Below are 27,612 nucleotides of genomic sequence, written 5' to 3' on the forward strand. Positions count from 1 at the left end.
CAGGTCAGGATGCCCCCAGATCAAGAGTGCTGTTTGGATCCTTCCTGATTCTTAGTTCAGCCTGAGCACCGTGTCCTGGGACTTGACAGGGGCTCTGTCGTTAGCATCATCTTAGTCTGAATACTTTCTGGGTGCCAGCTTCAGTGCTGAGCTACACCGCTGGATGTAACTATTACAGCACCCTCATAGGTTGCTACGCTAAACTTCATGTAACGCTCATGAGGTCCCACGGTTGGCAAGCAGCAAAGATTGGACCTGAAACCAGTCTATCTACTCCAGAATCCTTCTTTCCCATTACAGTGGCATTTTGCCCAGTATCAGACCTTATTCTCATTTTCAAGATCCCTACACCCCGGGCTCCTTTATTTTGGTTCAAATTTATTTAAACTGAAATCCAGATACATTTGGATAATAGCTTTAGGTTCTTTTCTCCCTAGAACTTAAAAAAAAAAAAAAAAAACAAACTAAGCAAAATATTAGTATATTTAATGAGCTAAGGGCAAAAAGCACGTGTGAGTAGCAGTGTTACCTGGAGTCTCTCCCTGCGCCTCAATTTCTCACCTGTGAAATAGGGATAAGGGGCTCATGTCACGGGTTTGTGAGGAGTAAAGGAAATGTTCAACATGTACAAAAGTACTCAGAACAGGCCCTGACCACACATTTGTTGATCAATATGCTTTTACTATTATTTATATTTCTGAATCCATCATTGGATTAATTACCCAAGTAGGCCGTGGTCCCTGCTATATAAGTGCTACCTGGTAGGTGGTGCTGATGGTACCGTATGCAGATATTCAAATCACAGAAGTGTTGTCCTCCTGTATCGGAAGGGAGCAGTGGCATCGGAGGACTTGAGTAGAAGCAGGGTGGACCTGGGGGTGGATCGGTGATGCGGCAGGTCAGCTTCTGACGCTCTGTAGAGCTCATCGTAAAATGACCACAGCCTCCTTTCATTTCTATCCAAATGAAATGAATTTTTGCAAGAGTGCAAAAATTAGCATCAGCAATGAACAGTCTACACTTTTGATACAGCAAATGTGCTTACTTGGAGCTAAAGGGCAAATTTTGTTAATCTTTTTGTTTTGGTTAAGAGGGACTCATTCTCATTGTGGGAATTCTCAATGATGTCCCACTCCCATGTAAGAAAATTATAGACAAGGATGTAGAATTTTACTATGGATGCACTATAATAAAAGCTAATAAAATAATAACCAATTAGATGGTTATAAAGCTTGAGCATATTAAAGTATTATGCAAATACTGATTAACTGTAATGCCATAAACTCACAGAGCAAGCAAGAACATGCCTGACTGAAATTATAGGAGCTTTTATTTGCATGTCTACAGAATCTATTATTAGTGGGTCTCAAAGGACCTTACAAGAAATAATTGCTGAAGCCCATAAATATGACCAGTAAATGTCATTTTACTAAAGGAATGCAAAAGAAATCTCCTTTATCTCATACATATCCTAAGACTGAAATGCCTGAGCAAAAGGATTCTATCATATGTAGAAGGTATTCATATATTCTGGGTATTTGGGGGTGATGATTTCATAAGTGTACAAACAGGCAGCTGGGGATTCAAGGTTCTCTTATGGAGTTGTATCTCAAAACACTTGGTTAGAATTCTTCACTTATTTCTGCAATATTACATGCAGAATAGCTTTAAACAAATTTTGCCAATAAGTTATATTTTAATAGTTCTCTGTGGACTATAATATCAACTTTGGAAAACAAAAATTATGCCAAGTTCACATGAAGTGTTTAAAAATGTTTTGGAATGTTACATCAGGTTTACTTTTCCTTAAGCCGATATCCTATTTCTTGGACTGACTGTTGGCACAGGCAGAGAAACTTAACATTTCTTTCTTCTGTAGCAAGTACTTGAAATGTTGTGAGGATTTTCTAAACTGCTCCAGAACTCTCCTTCACTCTTTCTCCTCCATTTCTCTCTGCCTCATACTCCCCAAAGCCTAGGAGGGTTTGGGAAAGTTCCCAGTGTCCAACTCTCCCTCCACCTCTGGCCCTTGCACTCTCCACGTGCAGTTGATACTCATTCTGTGTTCAATACAGATTTCCTTTAGCTGCCAGTCACTGTTGTGAGGGAGCTGTACCTCTGTGATTGTGTCTCTGTGTGGACTAGTCAGGGACACTGGAGCCTGGAGAGCTGAATGAGTTGGTTGAGGTCACACAGCTGATTTCTGTCTCACAATTAGATATGGGACCACAATCCAGGTCTCCAGACTCCTAAACCAAAGTTTGCTCCTCCATCTCATGGTGATTATATAATACTATGAGTCTCTCTCTCTCTCTCTCTCTCTCTCTCACACACACACACACACACACAGGCACGCACATAATCTTGAAAATCAGAAGCAGGGGAGCACAACTAGAGGAAACTGTTGGCTTTATCCGGATTGTGGGCTGAAAGTCTAGAGGTGAAGCTTCTGGGAAACTTCTGGGATCTGGAGAAAAATGGAGGGACCTGTATGCAGAGTTGACAGGATGGACAGTGGGACTGTTGGGAGGGAGAAGCTGCAGAGCTGGCGGGACAGGGAAATAAAGAGCAGGGCGAAGGAGAGAGAGCAGGTAGGACGGCCTGAGAAGGGCCAGAAGGACGACTGAGTTTGTGGCCTTGGCTATGGGCACAGTGTAAATGAAGAAGAACCCTCTTGGTTACTGGGTGGGGAGCCCCAGGCCAGAAGGGGAGGGAGAGAGCGAGACACGTGCAGTATGCACATTCTCAGGGAACCCAGACTGAGAACCAGTCCTGGGAAGCCGTGGCATTAGGGAGACTGTTTAGAGAACTGTGTAGATGGACGTCCATCCTGTGAGATAGGCTACATTTCAAAATTATGATTTTCATATTTTTCCAGGGAAAACTGAGGCTGCTATCAAAAACTTCGGTCCATACTACAGTCGCCAGTATTCGGTGGCTTTTGGCAATCATGTGCGCAGTGAAGTAGAACAGCAAAGAGATTTAACGTCACAATTTTTGAAGACCAAGGTAACCATGCATTTGGCTCATGTATTTCTTCCAGTGAAGAATGCTTTATAGCTCATAATATTTTATAAATAAACAACGATTTGAATGGCAGTTAAAAAATCTACTCTGAAATCATTCCATGCTTAAAAATCCTGCTTGCCTAGAAATAAGAATATATATGATTTATTTTTCTGAATTTATTTATTTAAAAATTTTTTTTACTTGTTGATGAACACAATACCTTTATTTCATTTATTTATTTTTATGTGGTGCTGAGGATTGAACCCATTGCCTCACACGTGCTAGGCAAGTGCCCTACCACCAAGCTACAACCCCAGCCCAGCTACGTACGATTCCAGCTCCATATGATTTCTTGCTGATGGTGTAATCCATATAAAAAGAAACTGGCATTATTCCACTTTTTTGGGGGGGACACCAGGGATTGAACTCAGGGGTACACAACCACTGAGTCACATTCCAGTTCTATTATCTATTTTATTTAGACACAGGGTCTCACTGAGTTGCTTAGCACCTCTCTTTTGCTGAGGCCGACTTGGAACTCGAGATCCTCCTGCCTCAGCCTCCTAAGCCACTGGGATTATAGGCATGCACCCAACTTGATTCCACATTTATTATGTGTTTTTTCCACATTGATGCTTTGATATCAGGAAATCTGACTTGCTATAGAAAAGTTCAGTTTTTAAAAAATCGTAATCACAGTGCCTTCTGCTATGGGCATTTTTATTTTGGTCCCTGATCAAATGATTTTCGCTTTGAGCCCCCTTATGTATTCTTATTCCTTTGCTCCATTATTAACTTTAACCTCAACAAATGTTTATTAGCACCTACTTGTTGGACAATTATTTCTGACACAGAGTGCTCATGCATATTGGAACTGGAGATTAAGGCCCATTCTTTACCTTCTGGAGTTTATATTCAAACATAGGAGACAGTCAATAAACAAATAAACAAATATCAGGTGGTGTTAGGTAGTAGAAAATGCCTCAAAGAAAAATAAAGCAGATGTCTTCTTTTGGAGAAGTTGGTGGGGAGGGAAGCCCTCTGTGGAGCTCTGGAATGAATGACAGCTAGGTGAGAGTCCGTGGGAAGAGTATCCAGGTGAGGAGGCTACTGCAGAAGCCCAAGAGAAGGGTGGTGGGGAACTGAACTAGGGAGGCGGTCCTGGTGATAGAGAGAAGAGGTACTTAGAGCCCACCCAGCTTGCTGGGAGGTAATAGCAGGAGAGGTCAGTGCTGAGCTCTTGGCCTATACCTGAGCAAGAAGTGGATAGAGTTGCCCTCGACTCGGGAGTGAATGAGAGGCATGAGTTCATTTTTGCCAAAGGTTGTGATGCTGATTTTATATCCACCTATGGAAATATTGATTAGGCAGTTGGGTGTTCTGATAGGGAGCTCCATAAAGAGATTGGGGCTGGAGAAGAACAATCTGGGGAGTTGTTATCTTATAATCAGGAGGAGAGTCATGGGTTGTAAGCGAGGGAAGAACAGGAGAAGAGGTGCAGAGTAATGGCCCCACCAGCGTTTGGACATCAAGAAGAGGAGAAGGATCCAGACAAAAGGACTAAGAAGAAACAGCCTGTGGAGTAAGAGAAAAAGCAGTAAAGTGTAAGGTGCCAATAAAGACAGGATTTCAAACAGTGGGTGACAAATGGGTGAAATGCCACCGAGAGGCTGTTAGCCAGAGGTTCGGCAGCACGGGTATGGAGGGAGAACCAGTAGGAATCCCTGTAAAGCAGTGGTTTTTAAAATTTAGGGAGCTGGCTTAAAATGCAAATTCTGACCCCGATGGTGGTATATGCCAATCCCAGCATCTGGAGATGGCCAGAGCCTAGGACTTTGAAACCCACCTGTCTCAAAACAAAATGCGATTCTGGTCCACACCCCAGAGAATCTGATTTAGTTAGTCTAGGGTGAGTCCACATTTGTAGCTTAGCGAGTTTATCCACTGATGAAGAGGCCCAGCTTGAGGAAGCTGCATGTGAGAAGGATGGAGTTCCCCTTATACTGGTTTCAGCCTCATCCGAAGGGAGGAGAGAGGAGAGGTCCTCTCTGATCTTTTAACCAGGCAAGATAGCAGGCTGCCTCATTATCCGTCAGGATAGAACTTTAAGCACTGGAATTTGGAAGGGAGTTCATTTCAACCCTTAGATGATTCTTAAATGAAATAGGTCTTCCTATTGTTTCTGTACAGTTCCTGCATGTTTTTGCTTGAAAGCAGAGGGAAATTTTTCTGAGGTATTCCAGTTTTTTTAATAAAGAAAAAATAAATGTAAATTCAATTACTTGTGAAAGATAAGAGGCCTTTTCATATATCTAAAGCTACATTTATATCTATATCTATGTGCTATCAAGATCTACATCCCAGTCCTTTTTATTTTTGGAACAGGGTCTCAGTAAGTTGCTGAGGCTGGCCTCAAACTTGGCGATCCTCCTGCCTCAGCTTCCCAAGTCACTGGGATTATAGGCATGTGCCATTTTGCTGGGCTTTATTTTGAAGTAATATGGGAATGTACAACGAGGCAGGAGGACCTAACTAGGAATCCCTTGGAAATCCCCCTGTACTATGTCTATCACGCAAATTTAATAAGAGATGCCCAACCTTTTAAATCGGAGAGATAGAACTGAGGTTTGCTGGCTTGATGCCTTCCTGTTTTTTAACCCAACATGATATCAAGGAGTGTGGGATGGGTGAAGTGTTTATAGCCTGGGTCCCCATGGCTTCTGGGAAGCCATTGGGTGCTGGCTCTTGAGGTGAGCATGGAGGTGAGGGTCCTTCTGCTTTTCAGGAATTCACTCTGAGACATGTCAGGGAGTTGGAGTCGATGCCCAAGCTTATGCTATCCCAACTCACTTCCTCTCCCCTGCAGTTTATCAAGCATTTATTAAGTGCCACGTGTATGCAAGGCACAACTGTATTATTATAATCCCATCTTCCATGGGCTCCTATTCCTACAGCCTAATCGAAATGAAAATCATAAAAATAACAGTATGACACATATTTGCACTTGGTCAGGAGGAGAAGCAGGGGAGATTGTGAAGGAGGGGGGGAATAGCAGTTTCCCAGGTTCTCTGCACACCGTGATTTCCTCAAATAGGCCTCGAAACCCCAGGAATAGGGTCCTGGTAGACCCGCGTGTCCTCTTTCGTCAAGGTAGCTAACCGTGTCCGTCTTCTTTAAGCCACCTCTGGAACCCGGAACCGTCCTGTACGAAGCGGAGCTCGCACAGTTTGCTGAAGGCATAAGGAAATGGAAGGACAGATACGTTGTGGTTAAAAACGATTTTGCCGTGGAGAGCTATGAGAACAGAGAGGTGAGACATTTCTGTGTGACCCCAGGTTCTTGCCATATTCTTAAACCCTTGGTTGGCTTGACTGGCTTGTCCTCTCCTTTGCCACTGATTCATGCAAGAAGCGCTCATTCAGGGAAGATTTCAATTAATGGATATTTATTGAGTTTTTATTCTGTGCCAAGTGTTACACAAGGTTCTGGTTAAATAGCTGTTGATTAGGCAGATGCTTACAGTCCTGGGGACAAGATAAGCTTCCAGTGAGTGGGAAGTAGAAGGCCGAGAGCAGAGTCCAAGTTCAGGGCAGGAGACTTTCCCACGGTCATTCAGTCTCCAAGTCCTTCCCAGTCACTGGCTTGATACCCCTCCCTCTGCTCCGTCTTCATGTCTTCCCACTCTTAAGCGTGAGTTAGTTATTCACTGAGGTTGTTATTGGATTTGCCTGGGTTCCTGGGAATTTGGAACCCTACGTGTACTTTTTCTACTTCTTTTTTAAAAATATTTTTTACATGTTGATAGACCTTTATTTTATGCATTTATTTATATGTGGTGCTGAGACTAGAACCCAGTGCCTCACACATGCTAGGCAAGCGCTCCACCACTGAGCCACAACCCCAGCCCTATTCTACTTCTTGATTTTTTTTTTTTCATTTTGACTTTTTTCCTGCTTATTTTTCTCTTTTGTGAAGGATAAAGAAAGTGAGATGATGTATGTAAAATATCAAGACCTTGAGAGGACTTCAGTTTTTTTGGTTCCCATTTCTTTCCCCACATAGGAACATAACATGGCAGAGGGGAAAATATACAGGGCAGCGAATTTGGGAAAGTACAGTTTTGGTCGGGTGCCATTAACTGGAAGTGAACTCATGGACAGGTGACTTGCTGTCTCTGGGCCACAAAACTAGAAAATGAGGTGGAATGATCCCAATGGCTCCTTCCAGATCTCAGACTAGGCACAGTTTTATCTACATAAATCCTCAACTCCCCTTTGAAAATGAGTATGATTTGCCAGTTAAAATTCATAACATGTTTAAAATTCTGCAAAGTTCAAGGGTAGTCAGGACAAGCTGCCTGGTCCTCAAGTCATCTGCCTGATGCTAAGCCATAGAAGGAGGCTTCAGGCTGGCAGACTATGTGTTTCCTTCCCATTTCTGGTACAAATTAGGAATAAAATACAGTCCAAACATATTTCACAGGCTACTGGATGAGGTTCAAGTGCTCTCTTCAACATTGGCTAAACTGATACTTTCTCCACTTATCTCTGTTAGGATTTCATTCAACACTTAATTTGTACTCAGAAACAATTTATGAATACGCTTCAAATTGCAATGGTAGTAATAACAGATTGCCTTATTTTTTTTATGGCCCCTCATAATGTCCTTTCAGAGAAGCTTGAGGAGAGGCAGTGTAGCACAATGGTTAGTTAATCGGATAGGCTTTGAGTCACAGCTTTGCCAGTTTCTAGGGATGTGTCCTTGCCTAAATTGTAAATCTCCTTGAATCTCAGTTTTCTCATCCCATAAATGGTGAACATGATCCCTTTGTTGTGAATAATAAAGTAATGTATGGAGGCACTTAGGTCGAGCCCAATGTGGTGCAGATATAATTACTTCTAAGTTGGGAGGAAGCCCTCAAAGGCCTTTTCTTAGGTTTACTAAGTTTTCATTACATTTCACACTAATTGATATTTCTCTTTATATCAAAGTTTGGTGGTTCTTTGTTCTTGGTTTTGAAAACTAGTTCCCTCAACTTGAAATTTGTGCATGATACTGTTTTGTTTTTTTTTTTTTTTGCCCATTACTTTCCACTAACCTGTTCAGGTCATTAAGAGAGACTGACTTTGATAATTACCACATCTTTTTATAAATTCACTTGGATATTTAAAGGAAAAGTTCAGCCATTTGTCATAATTGCTAACAGTTTTAATTTTGAGAGGTGCTTTAAAAAAATAACATCCCAGAATTGCACATTAAGGACCTATAAATTGCCTGTTATCTTATCATGAGTCCAATTCTGGCTGGTAACTAAGCAGGAACACCTGATAAGCCTACTTTCTGTATACTGGCCCTGGGGCTGGACAGACGTGCGGATGAATCCTGGATTTGTCACCTGCTCACTGCTGGGCCTGAGGCTTGTGAGTCAACCCTTTGAGCTACACTTTTTTCACTTATAAAACAGAGATAATACTTAGTCTATTGTGCTGTTTTTAGGATTAAATGATGTAATATTTAGAAAAGTCAATCGTGAGCTTATTAAAACCAATAAGAGTTCACATTTGAGTCCAGTTTGAATCAAATTGCTTCTAAACTTTCCTCAAACCATACACATTAGGTTGTCCTCTGCTATGCTTTGGATCCTGGATGTGTTCAAGCTGTCTGTTGATGGTTCTCACAAGTACGAAAACGAGCTTCTTGACTATCTGAGAATCTGTTTTGTCTGGGTCTCTTCAGTCGCGATCTTATTGATGCAGAATGTGTTATTGTTATTCTGAGTTTGTTGCCTATTGTTATTCTAGTTTGTTGTGTTATTTTAGTTATTCCCAAGAGTACACTTACGAGTTTGGGTCCCACAGTTTCTTGGGTTTCAATGCTCAGCTCGTGTTAAGGTTGCTACTTTCAAGATTCTGCCAGGACGTGGGCATCTCCCATCAGTCACACGTACTTCACCCTATCTGGGTGTCCCCATGGCTGTGACTGCCTAGCTGCTCCAGCCTTGCTCTGTGCTTCTTCTACGTTTCTTACAGCAGGGCTTCCTGTCTGCCAGCCAGAGTAGGTTCTGAGGTCACAGAGCTGCACTCCCATCTCCACCATTCCATGCCCAACAGTCCCATCTGAGGGCCAAGTGGTGGCATATTTTATCATAGCAACGCTCAGTGTTTTGGATGGAAACCCAGGGTGACCATTGTTACAGTCCCTCGTTGCGGAGTCTTGTTAGTCTTCGCCAAGCTTTATGACAAACTTTATAATAAGCTTTATAATAAGCAGCAATAGTGAGGTTATCACCTTTGTGGTTTTCAGAGTGACTCAGGCGTTAGCGTCTGAAATGGTAAATGTGGTGTGGACTCCGTGCCCGTCACTGACGTCATTCTTCCTGTTGGAGAACACACCTGTGAGGAATATTCCCGAGATCAGGGACCCTGATTTGCCATGTTGTGACCATCACACAAATGCACAAGGTGCTACCTTGCGAGCAGTGTATTTTTTGAATAAATGACTGTAACTCAATGACCTAGTGTGGGGATTTCTTCTCTGGGCATGTAAATCTGAGTCCATGTGTTCATTTTTAATATGACTTTCCAAAAATCCAACTGGGGAAGAAAATCATTCTCTTCTGCCTTTTTCTCCCAGGCCTATCAGAAGGGAGCGGCTCCTAAAAGTCGAATTCTTCCAGCTGGCGGCAAGGTGTTAACGTCAGAAGATGAATATAATCTACTCTCTGATAGGCATTTCCCAGACCCCATCGGTAAGTCATTGAGCATCTTTTTCCACGGAAAAAAAGTTTAAACTGGTTGTGTTTAGCTCAAGCAGTGGTCCTTAATGGGAAAGAGAAATTTAACTTTCTAGGGCCATTTATCATTGTCTGCAGATATTTTGGTTGTCGTGGTTGGAAAGCGGGTGCTGCAGGCCAGGGATAGGGGGTAGAGGCCAGGGGGCTGCCCAACATCCTGTAGGGCGCGGGACAGTCTCCAATGATAAAGAGAAAAAAATGGGCACAGTCAAGGTTGAGAAGCCCATGCCCCACAGACAGAGGGAAGACATTGTTTCTCTCGTTCAGCTCATGTTATTCCACTTCTGTTATTCGATAGCCCATTGAGTAACACATGTGCAAGTCAGGTACTGAGTTTCTCACACTTTCAAAGGGTGCTGTTGGTCAAGTATCTGGAAGCTTTTGAATATATTGCAGGCTTTGATAGCACCACCCAGAGCAGTGGAAGCAAATAGGTAGGTCTCGATCTGTGAAGGGAACAATCCCATTCTTTCAATAAGCAAGTCTGGCCCTGTTGGGGGATTATTGTCTTTCTAATTTGGGGGTGATATGCAGTTAAATATCCCAAATTGACAAAAAAGAATTCGAGTATTACAGCAATTCATAGCTACTATGTTAAAAAAAAAATTTAAAAAGGCATCGTGTCAATTCACCTGTCTATAAATAAAGCTGAACCTTGCTGTAGGAATCATGGAGCCAAGAACTGGGAGACCTGGCTTTTATCTGCTGCCCACCGTGTCACTTATCAAATGTTTTAGAGGAGCAGGTTGCCGGACCTCTCTGGTTTCTGTTTCTCCAGTTCTAAAATGGGGCTTTGAACTTGAAAGTCTAGAAGGGTATTTCCAGCCTAAACATTCTTTGATTCTCACTCATTCCTTTTTTTTTTTTCTTTTGGTAGAGAAAGTGATGGATAATGTATAGACTAAATAGGGCAATTCACAGAGATTCATGAACTGTGAATAATGTGATAACTCCATCTGGCTTTGTATAAATCATGCCACATAGTAATTACTTGGCTTCTTGAAGAGAGGCCTGTTTTTTTTTTTATTAATAGGCACAATCATTGCATTATAATTTATGGGAGAAAATGTAATCACTCCATCAATTGTTATTTTGGTACAGAATGCTTAGCATAGTGTTTTTAATAACACAATTATAGGATTAGTATATGGATCATAAACCTAGATTAACAAATTATTACTAAGTAATTCAGGCTAAAACAATACTTTGTGTGCACTGTACATATTATTATATTTATATTTTCTTTCAACATCTATTTATTTGCCATCCTGACTATGGAGCTGTAGCTAGAAATGAGAATACCAACATGTTGACTCTTCAGAATCTCTCCAGGACTTTACCAACGAAATCCTTCAGAACAGACAATATACTTATTGATTTGTTGATGAAATCATATCAGAGGGAGGAAAAGCAATGAAAAACACGAGACTTATGTGACTAATGCCATTGGCCTGGGGCTTCAGATTGGGGCATTTCAATGACTATTTTTTGCCATATGGTGTGGCTTTCTGAGTTTTAAAAATAGAATATTCTATAGTAGGTCATTTGTGATGTCTTTGTAACGCAATTCAGAAACTATGCAGACCGATGGCATCTGGAAAATTATTGTAAAAGGTTAAGTGAGAGAGCTCCAGGCTAATAGGAGTGGATTTTATGGGTCTTGCTGAAGCTTTTAATTGTGAAGGGTCAATGTTGATTTTAGTTGTTTGAACAAAACCGTGACTTGTTGTAAAGGGCAAGAACTGTTTCACAAAACCATGTAAATCAAGAAGACTTACTGTGTGATAGTATTTCCACTGAAAAGAAACTCGGGCACAACAAAGATGGAAGGAACTGACCTTGCTTGATTGAAAAAAGGCACTGGAGCTTATGAACACTAAGGTGATGCATCAGAAATGAGCCTATGTTTTGCTAAAGTGATTGACTTATTTGGCATTTTATTAGTTAGATTCTGGATTGCTGCACAAGAAGAAAAATTCAATTGAATTGAATTCAATTCAAGGTTTTATTATCTTTTTTGGTTCTAATTAGTTCTACATGACAGTAGAATGCATTTTGACTCATCATGCATCAATGGAGTATGACTTCTTATTCTTCTGGTTGTATATGATGTAGGATCACGCTGGTTGTGTAGTCACATATGCACATAGGGTATTAATGTCCAATTCATTCTACTTTCTTGCTGGAAATATTTGGGTCTTAGTCCAGAGCTGGTGTGGCAGATCCAAAAATTCGTCAGGGACAGGCTTTGTCTAGTTTTCTCCTACTTATTTCTAGGTTGAAACTTAGTAGGAGAGTCCAGGATGGCTGCTGGGGCTCCAGCTGTAGCTTTCTCATTCCAGGCAGCAGGAAGGAGAAAAGAGAAGGAGGGGTGTCCATTCCCTTTCTCCAAGGTTGCATCGGCCATTTCAGTTTACATCCCATTGACCAGAAAACTTAGTAGCTGTGGGTCACCAAACTACAAACGTGTGTAGCAGTCTTTATGAAGTCATTCGCGCAACTGAAAATCAGGGTTTTTATTACTGAGAAAGAAGGGCAGAATGGATGCCATGTGACCAGTAGAGGTGTCTATGTCCTGCAGCTGTTCATTCATTGGTTTGTTAACTCACATGGTGATTCATTCTTAGCTATTACGTGCCGGGCATTGTGCTGAGGGCTGGTTTGTGTCCCCAGTGCTTCTAGTCTGTTACCTTCAGATCCCAGGACAGTGGCATAAGGCTTCTGTGTGTGTCCCCAAGAAGTCTGTTTTTTACTCGACTCGATCCTGATTTACTCACTTAAACAGGGAGCAGCCTCCTTCCGGGGCCTTCCTTATGGTAATGACACGTTTCTTGATATGCCCGTGCTCTCTGCGACCCCCGAAGCTCCTCTTTCCTTCCTTCCCGGTTTATTCTGTGCACGGGGAACACAGAACCAACTTTTCCTTCTGTATGTTTTCTGTGACTCTGGAAAGAGGCTGGGACTTTCAGCCGTGTGCAGTGGCTTGAGACAAAAATGCAGGAAAGGAGGCAAGCTGAGGAGGGCTTCTGAAGAGCAGGCCGGTCGAACCTACGTTTCTTGGAATGGATTTGGAGCAAAGAGATAGAAGTCTCATTTTTCAGGGCTTCTAAAATTCCCCAGGCTAACACAGCACATCTGTTGATTGAAAATACTGAAGCTAAAGGTCTCCTGGTTTCCCTGGTGGCACATCAGGCACAGGACACGTGAGATGGGAGTGTCCACCCTCCAGGAGCCCAGGGTGATGGCTCTGCTTCCTGGGAAGGCAACTCTGAGAATCAGTGAGGAAGCTCATCTCGCCATCCACCACTGTCCCCCCGAGTGTGGATGCTGGCATGGCAACAGGTCATTGGTGTTTTGGGAGAACAAGGAAAGGAATACCCAATTCTGTGTCAGGTGGCAGAGGAGGTGCTGGCAAAGGCATCCCAGAGGAGATGGCTTCTGAACCAACTTTTGAAGGAGGAGTGAGAATTTTCTGTGGGAGGGCACAACAGGAAGGGTGGTATGAACTCCAGGAAGGACATAAAATGTCATGGAGTGGATGAGCTCACCTGGGCAGGCGAGATGAGAGTGGAGTGGAAACCAAAGAGGAACAGTGTGAACACTGTCACTTAACATGAGATAGAGGGACAGCAAAGGAACCAATCAGGTGACAGAGGAGAAACAGCTTTTTATTTTTTAAAAACTTTTATTTATTTATTTTCATTAACTTTTTTTGACAGTGATAAATTTTTTTAAAAAAGAATTATTTTCATACATGCACATAGTGCAATAATGTCTGTCTCACAATCTACTATCCTTCCCCACCCCTTTCTCCCCTCTGTATAATCCAAAGTTTCTTCATTCTTTCCTACCCCCACCCCCCACTATGGATCAGTATCCACTTATCAGAGAAAACATTCAGCCTTGGTTTTTTGGGATCGGCTTATTTCACTTAGCATGATAGTCCCCAGTTCCATCCATTTACCCTCAAATGCCGTAATTCCATTCTTCTTTAAGGCTGAGTAATATTCCATTGTGTACATGTACCACATTTTCTTTATCCATCATCTGTTGAAGGACATCTAGATTGGTTCCATAGTTTCGCTATAGTGAGTTGAGCTGCTATAAACATCGATGTGACTGTGTCACTGTAGTATGCTGATTTTAAGCCCTTTCAACTGAGGAGTGGGTGAGCTGGGTCAATTGTTGGTTCCATGCCAAGTTTTCTGAGGAATCTCCATACTGCTTTCCAAAGAGATTGCACTAATCTGTAGTCCCATCAGCAATGTGTGACTGTAACTTAGAAACAGCTTAAAAAAAAAAATGGGGAGAGATGCTCTTGGAAGTGAAGAGGAAAGAATGTTTTCTGAAGAGGTGTCGTTAGCAGCGGCAACTGCTGTAGATCAGACTAGAAGGGCAGGTAAGAGAGAAGAAGCCATGGGCTGGCAGCCAGGATGACGTTGGTGACATCAGCCATGGAGTGAGGCCGGGTGGGCTGGCGGAGGGGTAGAAAGAAGTCCAGGCTGCCATGTTCCCTGCCACTTCTCTCTCATGGCCTGCCCTGGAGTCCCTCCCGGCCTGACGTGCGTATTTGGGATAAAGGACACACGTGTTGAGGTCGCTTTTCGGTATTTCTGCAGCTTCCAGCGAGAAGGAGAACGCGCAGCCCCTCGTGGTCCTGCCCAGGCCGTTCCCCGTGTACCTGTGGCAGCCCTTCCTGCGACACAGCTACTTCTGCTTCCACGAGGCCGCTGACCAGAAGAAGTTCAGCACCCTCCTGAGCGACTGCGTCAGGCACCTGAATCACGGTACGGCACCCCTGCTGTCTTGTCCCCAGTCGGCTGCCTCCCCTGAGTCGTCTTGGTCATTCACGATCCCTAGGAGGAGCCACAGATGGTGTTGCTCCAGGGGAGGGAGGGACGCCCAGCCAGGGATGGCTCTGTACTCTTTCTGACTGTTCAGCTGGGTCTGGGAAGTCCTAGAACGGGGAGCGCTGTCTGGTGGCAGTGTGGCCGCTTGGTGACTGTCATGCCTATCACTGCACGTCTGATTCCTCCTTCTCCTTCTCTTTCCTGATGCTTCTAATCGACAGGCCAGCAAGAGCGTACCAGCGGACCTGGCAGAATTCTAGTCTTTGTGACATCCCTCATTTATTTTCGCCTTTGTTTCTGAACAATGGTGCCACTTCAGATCAGCCGCATGGTTCCCTGTAATTAATATTTGCTCACCAATTAGCAGCCGTGTTGGGCGACTTTCAAAATGTGGCTCAGGCTTGGAGGCTCCAGTCTGTGGTCATGGGCCCGTTGGTTGGGGGCCTGGGGCAGGGCGGCACATCTTGGTGACAGCAGGTGGTGGTGTGGAGCCCCTCACCTTATGGCTGGGAAGCAAAGGGGAGTGAGGAGGGGACCCGGGCCCCATAATCCCCTCCAAAGGCAGACCCTAATCACCTTAAGGCCTCCCAGAGTGCACCACCTTTTAAAGATTCCTCTACCTCCCAGAAGCGCCTAGCTGGGGACCTGTCCTTTACCATGTGGACCTTTGGGGGACACTTTCCCAAACCATGGTAGTGGTTCTCAAAACTTGAGAATCCATAAGGGTCACGGAGAGGACTCAGTTAAAACCCAGGTGTCTGGGTCCACCCTCAGACCTTCCGATTGACGGGGTCTGGGCTGGGCCCTGGATTTTGCTTTTCCTACAAACTGTCACGTGATGCAGATGCTTCTGGTCCTCAAGTGGCACTCAGAGTGGGGTTGCTTCAGACCCCTTTGACTCTAGTATTGATCTGATTAATATCCTAGCTCTAATAAAAAAGGCCTTTCGTTTGATCATGTGGTGTTTTTGACATTTTGATGTGGATGCTGGTTTTCTGGACTCTGTGAAGCCTTCAGTTACAGAGAACTGAATTGTGTTCTTGGGCAGTCAGAAAGGCAGCCCGCCAAACGCCACCGGCCTCAACTCTGCCCAGCTCCTCATGGGCATTAGGAACAGAGGAATGAAGCATGCCAAGTTCTTCTCTCTGGGAGTCTAAATTCAAACAGGGGGAGGGAAAACACGTTCTGATTTGATAGTTATCAAAGTTAATGTGTTGAAGAGTTAACTAGAGGTCACTGCCTAGGGAAGAAGGGGGTACAGATGGTCCCAACTTGGCAGTGTTAGAATTATTGATTTTTCTAATTTATGATGGTGCAAAAGCAAGGCACATCTGGGTTCACGATGACGAGTGTGTTACTTTCTGGGTTCATGATGATGAGTGTGATACTTTCATGAAGCTAGACAGTGGCAGTGAGGGCAGCTCCCAGGCAGCCACATCATCATGAGGGGAAACAACCAATAAATTCCAGTGTACTGTGCTGACAGTTTTCTGGATCTCGTGCTTTGTGTCTTTTCATCCCATTATGTCTGCAAAACACCCACCTCTGTGCATACATGAGGCATTCAACACATAACTATAAAATGGGTTTTACATCAGATGATTTCCTACGTTAGTTAATGCAAATGTGCTGAGCACATTTAAGGAACGCTAGGCAAGCTCTGACATTGCTGGGTTAGGAGCATTTTCAACTTGTGAGGAGTTTATTGGGACTTAACCCTATGGTAGGTCAGGAGGCACCTGTCTAGTATTATAAGTCTACAGCAGTTGACACTGAGCAGAGTTACCTCATCTGAGGGCCTTTACTTCCTACTACGGTTAATTTCACTGTATACTATGAAGTTTGGGGGTTTCCTGAGACCATCAGTTCCACAGAGCAAGTCACTCATGATGTATCTCAGCCACTTCTTGAATTTTAACTTGTGTATCAATAGGAGGCTAAGGGAAAAAGATAATGTCACTCTGTTTTGCTATAGCAGCTCAACATAATATTGACTCCTAACTAGTTAGTCTTTATAAAAATTATTCCCTTATTAATATCTTGCCTTGTGGTTTTGATGTTTCAGAGACAGAGTCGCCCAGCACTGCCTGTTCTATCCAGCTCATTTTTCAATACTCTTAACACCTCTGGGTCTAGTACGAACACGCAGTTGGCGCTGAACACAAGAACTGCAAAGTTTCACTGAACAGAGAATGTTCTCTGCCCAGCCAAGTGGGGCTGGCTGTACTCCCCCTTCCATGTACATAATAGGAATTTCTCTGGGGAGTTTTTGAATGTTATGTAGCCCGCATTTAGACTCCATTTATGGAAGCCTTCAGCAGATTCAAAACCCAAGTCTGCGCTCCAGTATGTTATCAAAGGCACATAAGATAATGAGGTCTAGTTTTATTACCCTGGTTCTGTGGCGCATTCTTCTGTCCAGAAACCATTTGTCCCTCTCACTGAGTCCTGATGCAGAAAATCTGGCATTACTTCCAGTGGCTTCAGCCAAAGTCACAGACCATCATAACATGGTAGGACATGGTGGTTGGCTATTGTGGGCCGGTGAGCTCATGGGTCTTTCCCGTCCTTCTTCCCTTTCTGTTTCTTGATGGCACCGTTTACTGCCCAACTTTACTGAATCACTTTTTCTTTTCCAGTGTCTACCCATTATTCATTGTATGATCTCGAGTAAACAAACAGGTTTTCACAAGCCGTTTGTTAACCACTTTTTCTCCATACCTACCAGAAGAGTTCAGAAGTAGATGTAAAATTATTGCTCTGATAAGGTCCCGAAACCCTGAGGGGCCGCTGGGAGCTCCAGGCCAGCAGCAGGGCTCAGTTTCCTGTTGCGGGGGCTTCATTAGCTCTGAGGCCACCACACAGCTCTGTGAGAACTGAGTCCAAGGCATTCTAGCAGATGATGCTGGGCCACTGTTGATCCCACTCAGGGTTCCCAGGAAACTTGTAGTAGTTCAAAGGCAACTACCATCCATTTGCCCCAGGAGTGTTGGGTCCATGTTGGGCTGTATGTCCGTGTCTATTCACTCTGAATCCCGATCCACTTCTGTTTGTCTTTGTGTGGCAGGTGTGTTTTCTCCTTAACCCTGACGGAGGACCTTATTCTTGGACAACGAGGCTATCGGAAGATAGATAGATAGGCTATCAGGGTATGTAGGGAGGTCTGTGCTTCTCCCTCCTTCAAGAGAGGGCAACCTTTAGATACAACAGAGATCACTTACACGCTTATGAATCATACAGGTGTGCGTGTGTGCACAAATGTGTGTTTTGCTTTGGTTTGATTTTGGCACCTCTTCACTGAGCAGGCCTAAGAAGATCTCTCAGAAAATTAATCCTCAGTAGAACACCTCACTTCAACTTACTGCACTTAATCTTAAGCCCATTGAATGGCATATGCCTAGAACAGCTGCTGCTCCTTGTCCCTTACCCCTGACCAGGAAGGCCAGGGTTCTGAGAGTCAGCTGCCCCCAAATGAGACTCACATAAATCTCAAGATGTTCTGAGTCAAGTGAATCCTATCACCCAAAATTCAGTTCTATTCTTCAGAATTTTAGTTTGCAAAATGTGGTCGTTGTAGATACAGAAGTAGAGTTAAAACTTCTGACAAACGTAGAGGGCTGCACACATGCAATCTGGAATAAGATATTCCTCAGGGCCAGTCTGCTCTTCTGGCTTGGGATCCTCATTCCTTGGCATATGAATTTGCAGGAAAAAGAAGAAATGTTTCTGGCAGGAGGCATAGGATATGTAAGAGCTAGAAGCAAGACAGAGCATGGACCATCCAAGGAACTGAAAGAAGTTCGTTGTGGCTGTTGCTTAGATAGGAGTCAATCAAAGATAGGTAGACAGGCAAGATCTGGGTTATAAGGGACTTTGTGATGTGCCTTAAAAATTTGGATCTTATTCTAACAGCAATAGTGAACCACCCAAAAGTTTTTAGTAGGTAAATGACCTGATCAGACACCCACTTTAGCAAGGTCATAGTGGCTATAGTGCATGTGGACAGTGAGGGTGGGTATAACTTTTTGTGGTGCCAAGAGACCACGTAGGAAGCTTTGGCAGGTAGCAGATGCTGGTAGCTTGCAGAGAGGGATGCAGTGGTGAATGAAGGAATAGGCCAGTATAAAGCCATTGTCCTCTGCCTGAAGGATTGAGCAACAGAAGAGGAGGATGACAGGGGACAGGCATCACTGGATAAACAGCAATTCTTCAGAGGAAGTGGAATGCTGGCAGTTTTGTTCAACAGTGCTGTGTTAGCCAGAAGACAGCTACAATTGCCACTAAGCAAATGCCAGTGTTCACTTCACTATGAGCACTAAGGAAGAGACAGTGGAATATCTAGGAAGCAAGAGGGCAGTTGATTTAAAAATACAAAAGAATAACCCAGAAGATTTTGACAAAAACGATCCCAATGATGTAAAGACACTCTGTAAACCTCTGCAAACAGTTGAGTCACTTGTGACATTTGTCACCTCCAAGGGTCCTTGTGATGGGGTGAGCAGGCTGGATGTGGAGTGGGGAGGGTGGTTGCATTTGGGAGCTGGTTACGCTGTCAGTGTTATACACCTGGGGCTCTTTCTTACCCCAGAGTTCCCAGATGAAACCAGACCCCTTCGTTAGACTTGATTTTGACACTTGGACCTTTTAGGTGTTCAATAAATGTGGCTGAATTAAACTGAATTTTAGAACAACAACAACAAAACATTTATAATTCAAATCAGATACAGCAAATCTTTTTTGGTGTGTTTATTTGAACATGGAGTTTTATGCTTTCCAGCCCTTAGCAGCAGATCTCAGATCTATTTTCACCAACTGAATTTCTACCCAGAGCCCATTTTTACCTATGAAGCAAGTTCATTAGTTGAGGGACTAAGCGTCTGCTGTGGGCATCAAACAATTCTTACTGAAAGTACACAATGAATTTTATTTTGTAATGTATGAAAACGTAATTTAAAATTTTGTGGCACACGCATATATGTATGGAAAAACATATCTATGAGTTGGAAAATTGCTTAGCCTTTTCAGGATGCCTTACTACAAATGAATAATGTATGGAGAAAGTGAAATAAGAATAGAACTTTTGCAAACATCTTTTTTGGATGCTTTTATTTAAGAAATATTTTATAGTATACTTTTGTTGCAATGCATAAAAACTTTTATGCACGCAAACAAAATGCTTGGTAATTACTGTTTTATAAAAACTAGGTACCAATTTTCTGTTTTAGTAGGCTGTGCCAAACTAAAGTCTTTAAAAAGATTTTCTCTGCTTGGATTGCATTCTCTCCTGGAGTTTAGCCTGCGCTCTTTGAGTCACATAGTTAATATTCTACAATTATAAATATTTCTCTTTTTTCCTTTGTGAGTATGTGGTTTTCTCTTAAGAAATCATCACTTCCTCTTTCTGGTCCTTGGTGATTATTCATCAAGCTCTAAATTTAGGAGAGACCTTTGTGGTCACCTATTTGTCTCCTTAGAGTTTATTTGTGATGACGCTCAAATTGGTCATAGCTTATTAGTGTCAGGGGGCAAGTTGTCCTGACATCTTGATACCTGGCCCTTGTCAGATTGATTCTCAGCCTTGCCTTATAAAGCTCATCTCTTGGGAATTTTAAACACGCTACAAATGTTTCAGTTGTTGATGGACCTTTACTTTCTTTATCTATTTATATGCTGTGCTGAGAATCGAACCAAGTGCTTCACACATACTAGGCAAGAGCTCTACCACTGAGCCACAACCCCAGCCCTTAACATGCTACTTTTGAATGGAACCACTCTTGTGATACATTTGCATGATCCAGAGTGAAGCAAATCGGGAGTTATTCATCTGAGGTCATCTGAGAGCTGGGACAGGTTTCTTCATTAGTACTCTGCAAGCTCACCTTGGCATTTTGTCTGCCTGCTAAACAGGACTGTGTCTTTGCATTAGATTGCTCTAGAGAATAAGTAGATGAGCATGTAGCTTATTTTATTATTTTGTGTAGTCTAAAATGCAAATCACATATGACTTTCTACAACTTAAATAAAAACTTTACACCGCTGTGAGCATATGGGTTGGAATAATTTTAAAATAATTGATCTGAAACATGCTTTCATATCTAGACTTCTGGCTCTACTTAAATTACTTGAAATTCTCAAAGAAATTGAAGAGTTGGAGCTGGAGGGACAGGTCTCCACCTGAAACAAGAACAAATAGAACTGCTTTTTCTCGGCCTTTTGTTCACCTTAGATTCATTGTGTTATCATGGAACTACTTTCAAATGCTTCTTTTGGCCTGTCTAACTTGATACTGTTTCATTGAAACCACTGATGTGCACCCCCTTTCCCACTTCTACTAAACCAAATAATTATTTTGGTATGAAGGAGGTCTAAAGAGTGGGTATTCATGGTAGTTAAGGGTGACAAATTGGAGCAACAACAATAAAAAAGATTAAACAAGCAGAGCATTGAAGTTAATTCAAGCAAAAAAAGTCTTTTTTGCCTGTGCTGTTTAGATTGGTTAGCCACCAAAATCACTGGACAGTTTTGGACGTGATTATGATTGACGGTGGCAAAGTTTGAATGGTTTTCAAGTTTTTGTTCCTTTTTTCTTTTTACTTATGGTTGAGATATGTTGAGATTGAAACATACTAATTAAAGTGACAGAGCAAATGTGATGGATGTTTTAATAAATGGTGAGATGATCAACATTTTGAAGGACTCTACTTAGCATCTATCCCTGAATTTCTTTTTAAAAGTCAATATTCAGGCGCTCTTAGAGAAAAATGTTCTGTTGTTCTAGAAAGGTGAGCTATATTTATTCCCTCTCCCCATCACACACCGTGAACAAACTTAGATAAGGAATGTGAGAAGGAAGGGAAGCCTAGGAGCTCTGTGGTTCCTTCCGTTAACTGCTTAGAGTTTTTAAAGATAAATATCTAAGGGCTGGACTTGTGGCTCAGTGGTAGAGCACTTGCCTGGCATGTGTGAGGCCCTGGGTTCAATACTCAGCACCACATATAAATAAATTGGAAGAAAATCAAAAGACTCATTGACAACTAGATATATTTTAAAAAACTATTGAGCGGACATACAAGAATGCTTATGACATATTTAGGAGGTATAAAGAACATCGCTGATCCTTTGGAAATTTCCTCTGTGTTCTTCCCTGATCCTGTTGCTTTCTTTGCTTTTGAGAGAATGCCACCCTGGATTTTGTGCTTTTCTTTTCTTTTTTCTTTTTTTTTTATAGCTTTCTCCCACATGCTGGATCATGTCGCGTGTTTTCAAACTGTATTCATGTGGAATTTGACTACATCTGTTGGCAGGAGGACCCAGTTCCTCTGCTCAGGGGGCAGCTTTTGTGTTTCCACATGACAAGGGTGAGGTTCTCCCAAGTAAGTGACCCAAGACCCAGAAAGCGGGCAGCAGCTCTTCTCTTGGTGACCTCCCCTTGGAAATCACATACCGTCACTTCTGTCTCATCTTGTTCATAAATAAGTCACAGTGTCTGGTCCACATTCAAAAGGAGGAAAATTGGGCTCCCTTGTTGAAGGAAAGGGCACCAAAGAACCATGTGAGTCATCTAACTCGGAAGCGCGTGCTTCTGTCTTGTCAGCCTGGAGATGACTACAGAGTTGGCCATCATGCGGCCCAAGCCTAATGAGAGCCCTCAGGCCAGAAGCGCCTAGCCAAGCTGCTTTGGAGTTTCCCAACCCCCACGATGAGAGATAATGAACATTTGTTACTGTTTTAAACTAGTAACTTTGGGGGTGATTTGTTTTGTAACACTAGAAAACTAAAATACTCATTCACCATCAGTCTTTCTTTTGCTAAAATACAAGTAGTAAAATGCTATCAATTTCACTCTATGAACTATTTTAGCTGATTTCCCCAAGTTTAATATTCTGTATTTTTTTCATCATCATTCAAAGGTTTTCTAATTCATGTAATTTCTTCTTTTACTTATATGCTGCATAAATTGTGCTTCTTAAATTCCAAATATACATTGTTTATTACTGATTTTTAGCTTAATTGCATCATGGACAGACAGTAGGGCCTATATGATAAAGTCTTTTAAAATTTGTTGCACTTTGTTTTGTGGCCCTGTACATGGTCAGTAAGCTTATGGGTCAACACCTACTTTATAGTCATACGTGTCTATTGACTTAATTAAGCATGTCAGCTGTACCCTTCAAACCTATATCCTTACTGATTATTTTTTGCCCAATGGTCAGTTACTGTACGAGGTATGTTCATATCTACCCTGTGATGTGTGGTAGATTCATTTATTTTATTGTTTGCATTTTATTAATTGTTGAATTCTAATTTTAAGGAACATATACAGAAACACACTAGATGGATACTGTTTAATATTGTTCTAGCTTCCTAGTGAGCTGAGTCTTTTATCAGGATAAAATGATACATTATTCTCTATTTACTGTTATTTGCCTTAAATATCTTTTGTCTAATATTAATGTAGCTATGCCAACATTTTTTAAAGCTTGCATAGAAAATCTCCCTAATAAAAACACCTTTTTTTGGTTTTAAATCTATCTTATTGTGTGTTTTCTATACATTCCATCTTTCTGTTTCCTTTTCTCTACTTTCTTGCCTTCTTCTGAATTATTCTTGCTATATAATAAAAATATGTATTTTTTTTTTTTGTTTTGTTAGTGATCCAAGAAAGTTTAGCCTGCAGGATTTAACTTGAATCCAAACATTAATCAACATGTTTAACTACCATCAAAAAGTAGAGAACTTAAAGTACTGTAATTCCTTTAACATACTCCTCCACTTATAGGCTGTTGTGAACCTGAACTTTAATTGTACCTTTTCATTTTAACTCCTCAATATATTGTCAATTGTCATTGTTATTTTAAACAACTTTAATGCATTTTTGCCACTCTAGGGAAAGAAAGATTTTACTCTGCCCTCTTAGATTCTGTTACTGAGATCTATGAATTAAGTTGACCAAAGACAGATTAAGAGAAAAGTCTACAAGTTTTATTTAATGTTGATATTTTTACATGGTATGGGGGTGTCACAAAAAAGAATAGAAAACACCAAAGAAGCAGTTAGACTGGGTAGCAGCACTTGGGGAGGTGGTGAAAAGTGTAGCTTAAGGTCCCTAGATTCTACTAACACCTTCAAAGTGAAAGCTAACTTGAAGGCTTGGCTTCTTGTTTTGGTTTTTGTATTAGTTTGCTAGAGCTGCCATTATAACCAAGTACCCCAAGCTGGGTGACTTAAAAAGTAGAAATTTATAGTCTAGTTCAAAATCAAGACATGGTCAGATTGGTTCTTTCCAAGGGCAGTGAGAGAAGGATCTAATCCAGCCTTCTCTCCTTGGCTAACGGAAGTATCACTATGATCTGGCTGCATCTCAATGTGACATTTTCTCTGTGTGTATATTCGTGTCCAAATTTCCCCTTTTTATGAAGACACGAGTCATATTGGATCAGGGACTTACCCTACTCCAGAATGACCTCATCTTAACAAATTACATCTGCAATAACCCTATTGCCAAATAAGGTCACTTTCTGAGATTCTAGGAATCAGAACTTCAACATATGAATTTGAAGGGTACGCCTTCTATCCATTAAGAAACCCATAAAAAAATCAAAATAAAGTTCCTTACTTTATGGTCAGTTCATGGGTATTTAAAATATTTTTGAAAATATAATTCATCTAGTATAATTTTTTAAACAATATTTTTTAGATGTTGCTGGACCTTTATTTTATTCATTTATTCATATGTGGTGCTGAGAATCAAATCCAGTGCCTCACACATGCTAGGCCAGAGCTCTATCCCTAAGCCCCAACCCCAGCCCCCTCCCCCTTTTTTTTTTAAATGAGAAGATTGTTAAGGTACAGAGAACACCACATGGCTAGATACCACAGAAAAAAAATCAAATGGTGTTGACAAGGTAACTCACTCAGTGTGGATTTCAAAAGGCTATTTCTATCCAGAAGTCCCCATTCATTTGCAGCCATGTTATACCATCCATGAGGTTCAGCAGCTGCACATGTGCCACCTTTGAGGAGAAGACTCAAAAGTTAAACCTGACATTCAGAACTTGAAACTTGAACACGGTTATAGAGCCACAACAGTGCTTCAGGCAGCTCATTAACGAATGCTCTGCAACGATAGCACATGCCATCCATAACAATAATTTAAAAAACGCTATCATCAAGATTAAATTGCATCTTGTATGCTATGTGGATAAAGAAATGAAAGCTGGATGTGGTGGTGGTGCACACCTGTAAATTCCAGCTACTTGGGAAGCTGAGGCAGGAAGATCCTGAGCTTGAGCACAGCCTGGGTCACTTAGTGAGATTATGTCTCGAAATTTAAAAAACTAAGTAGAAAGGGCTGGGGTTGTAGTTCAGTGGTAGAGTACCCCTGGGTTCAATACCCAGAACTGAAAAAGAGAAGAGAAAGGGAGAGGAGTGTGGAATGCATTTTAGGAAGGTTTCCACTAAGAATAGTCCCAGCCTTAATGGAGTAATTCTCAGCTCTCTGAAAACTCTGCTTAATCAGAAGATGATATTCATTTAGGGTAATCTGTAGGTACAGAATTCAGCTGTACATTTCAAAATGTGATCTGTCCACTACTTGCTTCTGAATGAGTTGTGTGCAGTCAGGGTGGAGGGGAAGAAACTTTAAAATTTCAGATTCCCTCACTCTACTCCAGACCTACTGAATTAGAATCTCTGAGGAAGGGAGCCCAAAATCTGTCTTTTAAACAGCATCCCTTAAAGGTAGCAAATGATTGCTGCTTAGGGCTTTTCTCTCAAATGTAAGGTGTTTTGCCTTAAACAACTTAGGTTTTTTTTTTTTTTTTAGATATTTTTTATTGGTGCATTATAATTTTGCATAATAGCAGGGTTCATTGTTATGTGTTTGTACCTGCACATGATAGAACAGTATAAATTGATAAATTTTACTCCTTAGTACTTCCCCTTCCCTCCCTCCCTAAGGCCCCCTGGTCCCCTTTCTCTTCTCTACTGGCATCCCTTCTATTTTCATGAATAAATCACTTAATTTTTATTCCTCTTAAAATATATGACTTGTAAAGAATTCTGATTTTTACCATATTAAACTGGTGTTTGAATTGATATTTAATAATATAGTTAGAAAGTAGTCAATGGGAAAAAAAAGTATTGACTGCCCAAAATGTGTTGAGCACTTATAAGATAAAATTAAATCATTTATCTATTATTTTAGTTAGGGTACCGCATCTGGGCTCTTTATAGGACTTCCTTTCTGAAAATAATCTTAAACTTAACAGCAAGTGCAACAGAGATATATTTTCTTTACTGAGTGTGTCCTTTCCAATATGACCCTTTTTCTTGCATCCTGCATTGTCTAATTCTATGTAATAGAATTCTGTACTTGGAAAACCACCATAAAAGCTCATTTGATTCTCACAGCAATCTGTGAGATGGGCAGTTATTTGCCCTGTCCCTGTTTTTTAGATGAAGATCCTGAAATTGTAGGTAAAACAGGTGAGGATTAGTACAAGATTTTAATCCCAGGCAGTCTGACTTCAAAGCCGTGCTCCAACCCACTGAACCATGTGACTTCCAATCAGCAAGTACTTAGTAAGCACCTGCTGTATGCCCGGGATGTGACTAGCTGCCACCCAAAAAAAAAAAAAAAAAAAAAAAAAAAAAAAAAAAAAATTTGAGTCCAAATCCTTATTTAGGACCACATGATTTGAGGTTGGTCACTTCTTGCTAAACTTGACATGAATAGTTTCTTAATATCTATTTAAGAGGGAAGTGAGTTGCTGTACATCTGTTGAAATTTCGGTGGCAACTGGGATGCAGAAGTTGTCTTTTCTCTGCTCTGAAACATGAAGTTGTGCCTTAACCCAAGTGGGTGTTCCTGTGGTAAATTGTGGACTGTAAAAATGTTTTCCAATGCTAGAATTTTCTTGGCTTGGCCAAATTTACAGCTGAGAATCATTTTGTAGGGTGTTACAAGGGTGGGGTTGAAAAATTGATGGTGCTTATGCATTACCAGTTCTTTATGTTTTCTATAATTAAACTCATTTTATTTTTCCTTTCAGCATCTTCTTATTGTAACTGAATTCCCATATTGGCTTTTGCTGGTGGGAAGTCCCAACTTGACCTGGTTTTTTTTTGAAGCGTTTTCTTTTGAGAACCACAAGTCATGCTTCAGGTCACCAGCATATGGCTGTTAAGGAGACATTCCTATTTAATGGGACTTAGAAAGGAATGGAAAAGAGAAGGAAGCTGGGGAGGAGCAATAGTATCAAAATATCTACTTTCACTTTGGACCACACCAAGCTACTCCCTGCCAAGTTCCTTTCCTGTGGAGATCAGGCATGGTCTATGCCAGTACCAGCTCAGAAAGAAACTGAGACCTCTTATTTTATTTGTACTTCTCGTTCTCTCCAAGCTTCTGTAGGAACTAGAGGACAGCCCAGATGCCCAGTCACCTAGATTGCAATTACCATTTTTCTGCTAGTTTTTTGCATGTACGTAGGGTAAAAATGACACTTTATGTCTCAGGATCAAAGTTGGAATAAAGGAACCTTTTTTAAAGGGTCTGATGTGTGCAGAACATTGTCTTAGATGCAGGGGGCAAAATAAATCAAAAACAAGGTCATGAACAAGACTCCATTTGTAAGCCTAGCCCATTCTACTGATGGTGGAGGGTTAGGGAATTATTTTCTTCTGACAGTTGGGAAAGGTAGAAAGAAAAAGTAAAGTAGATCAGTAACATCATTTCAGTTCATTCTATCTCCTTTCATGTCAACTCTTGGCCAAGCCCAGTGGTTCTGTTCCAGAGAACATGGTAAGTTAGGCCAGATGAGCTCCTAGACCAACACATCTGAACCACAGTCCTGTGCTTAGATCCTTGGTGAGGAGGATGAAAGCTGAAGGTAACCTTCTGGTTTTCTTTTCCAAGTTGTGAGAGTGTGTCTGTGTGTTGGGGAGGGGCCTTGGGGA

At 41.7% G+C, this 27,612-nt stretch overlaps 1 protein-coding gene across 1 annotated transcript in view; it reads left to right on the top strand.

The window, feature by feature from the left end:
* The window catches only part of NIBAN1 (niban apoptosis regulator 1), a 137,985-nt gene that overhangs the window by 54,293 nt on the left and 56,080 nt on the right, over window positions 1-27,612 (top strand). The window contains exons 2-5 of the mRNA XM_079107750.1: window positions 2,879-3,009; window positions 6,188-6,319; window positions 9,643-9,757; window positions 14,422-14,589. Coding sequence (XP_078963876.1) covers window positions 2,879-3,009; window positions 6,188-6,319; window positions 9,643-9,757; window positions 14,422-14,589 — 546 coding nt within the window. The remainder of the gene's footprint in view (window positions 1-2,878; window positions 3,010-6,187; window positions 6,320-9,642; window positions 9,758-14,421; window positions 14,590-27,612) is intronic.

The sequence above is a fragment of the Sciurus vulgaris genome (genome assembly GCF_902686455.1).
Source record: "Sciurus vulgaris genome assembly, chromosome: 12".
Lineage (NCBI taxonomy): Eukaryota > Metazoa > Chordata > Mammalia > Rodentia > Sciuridae > Sciurus > Sciurus vulgaris.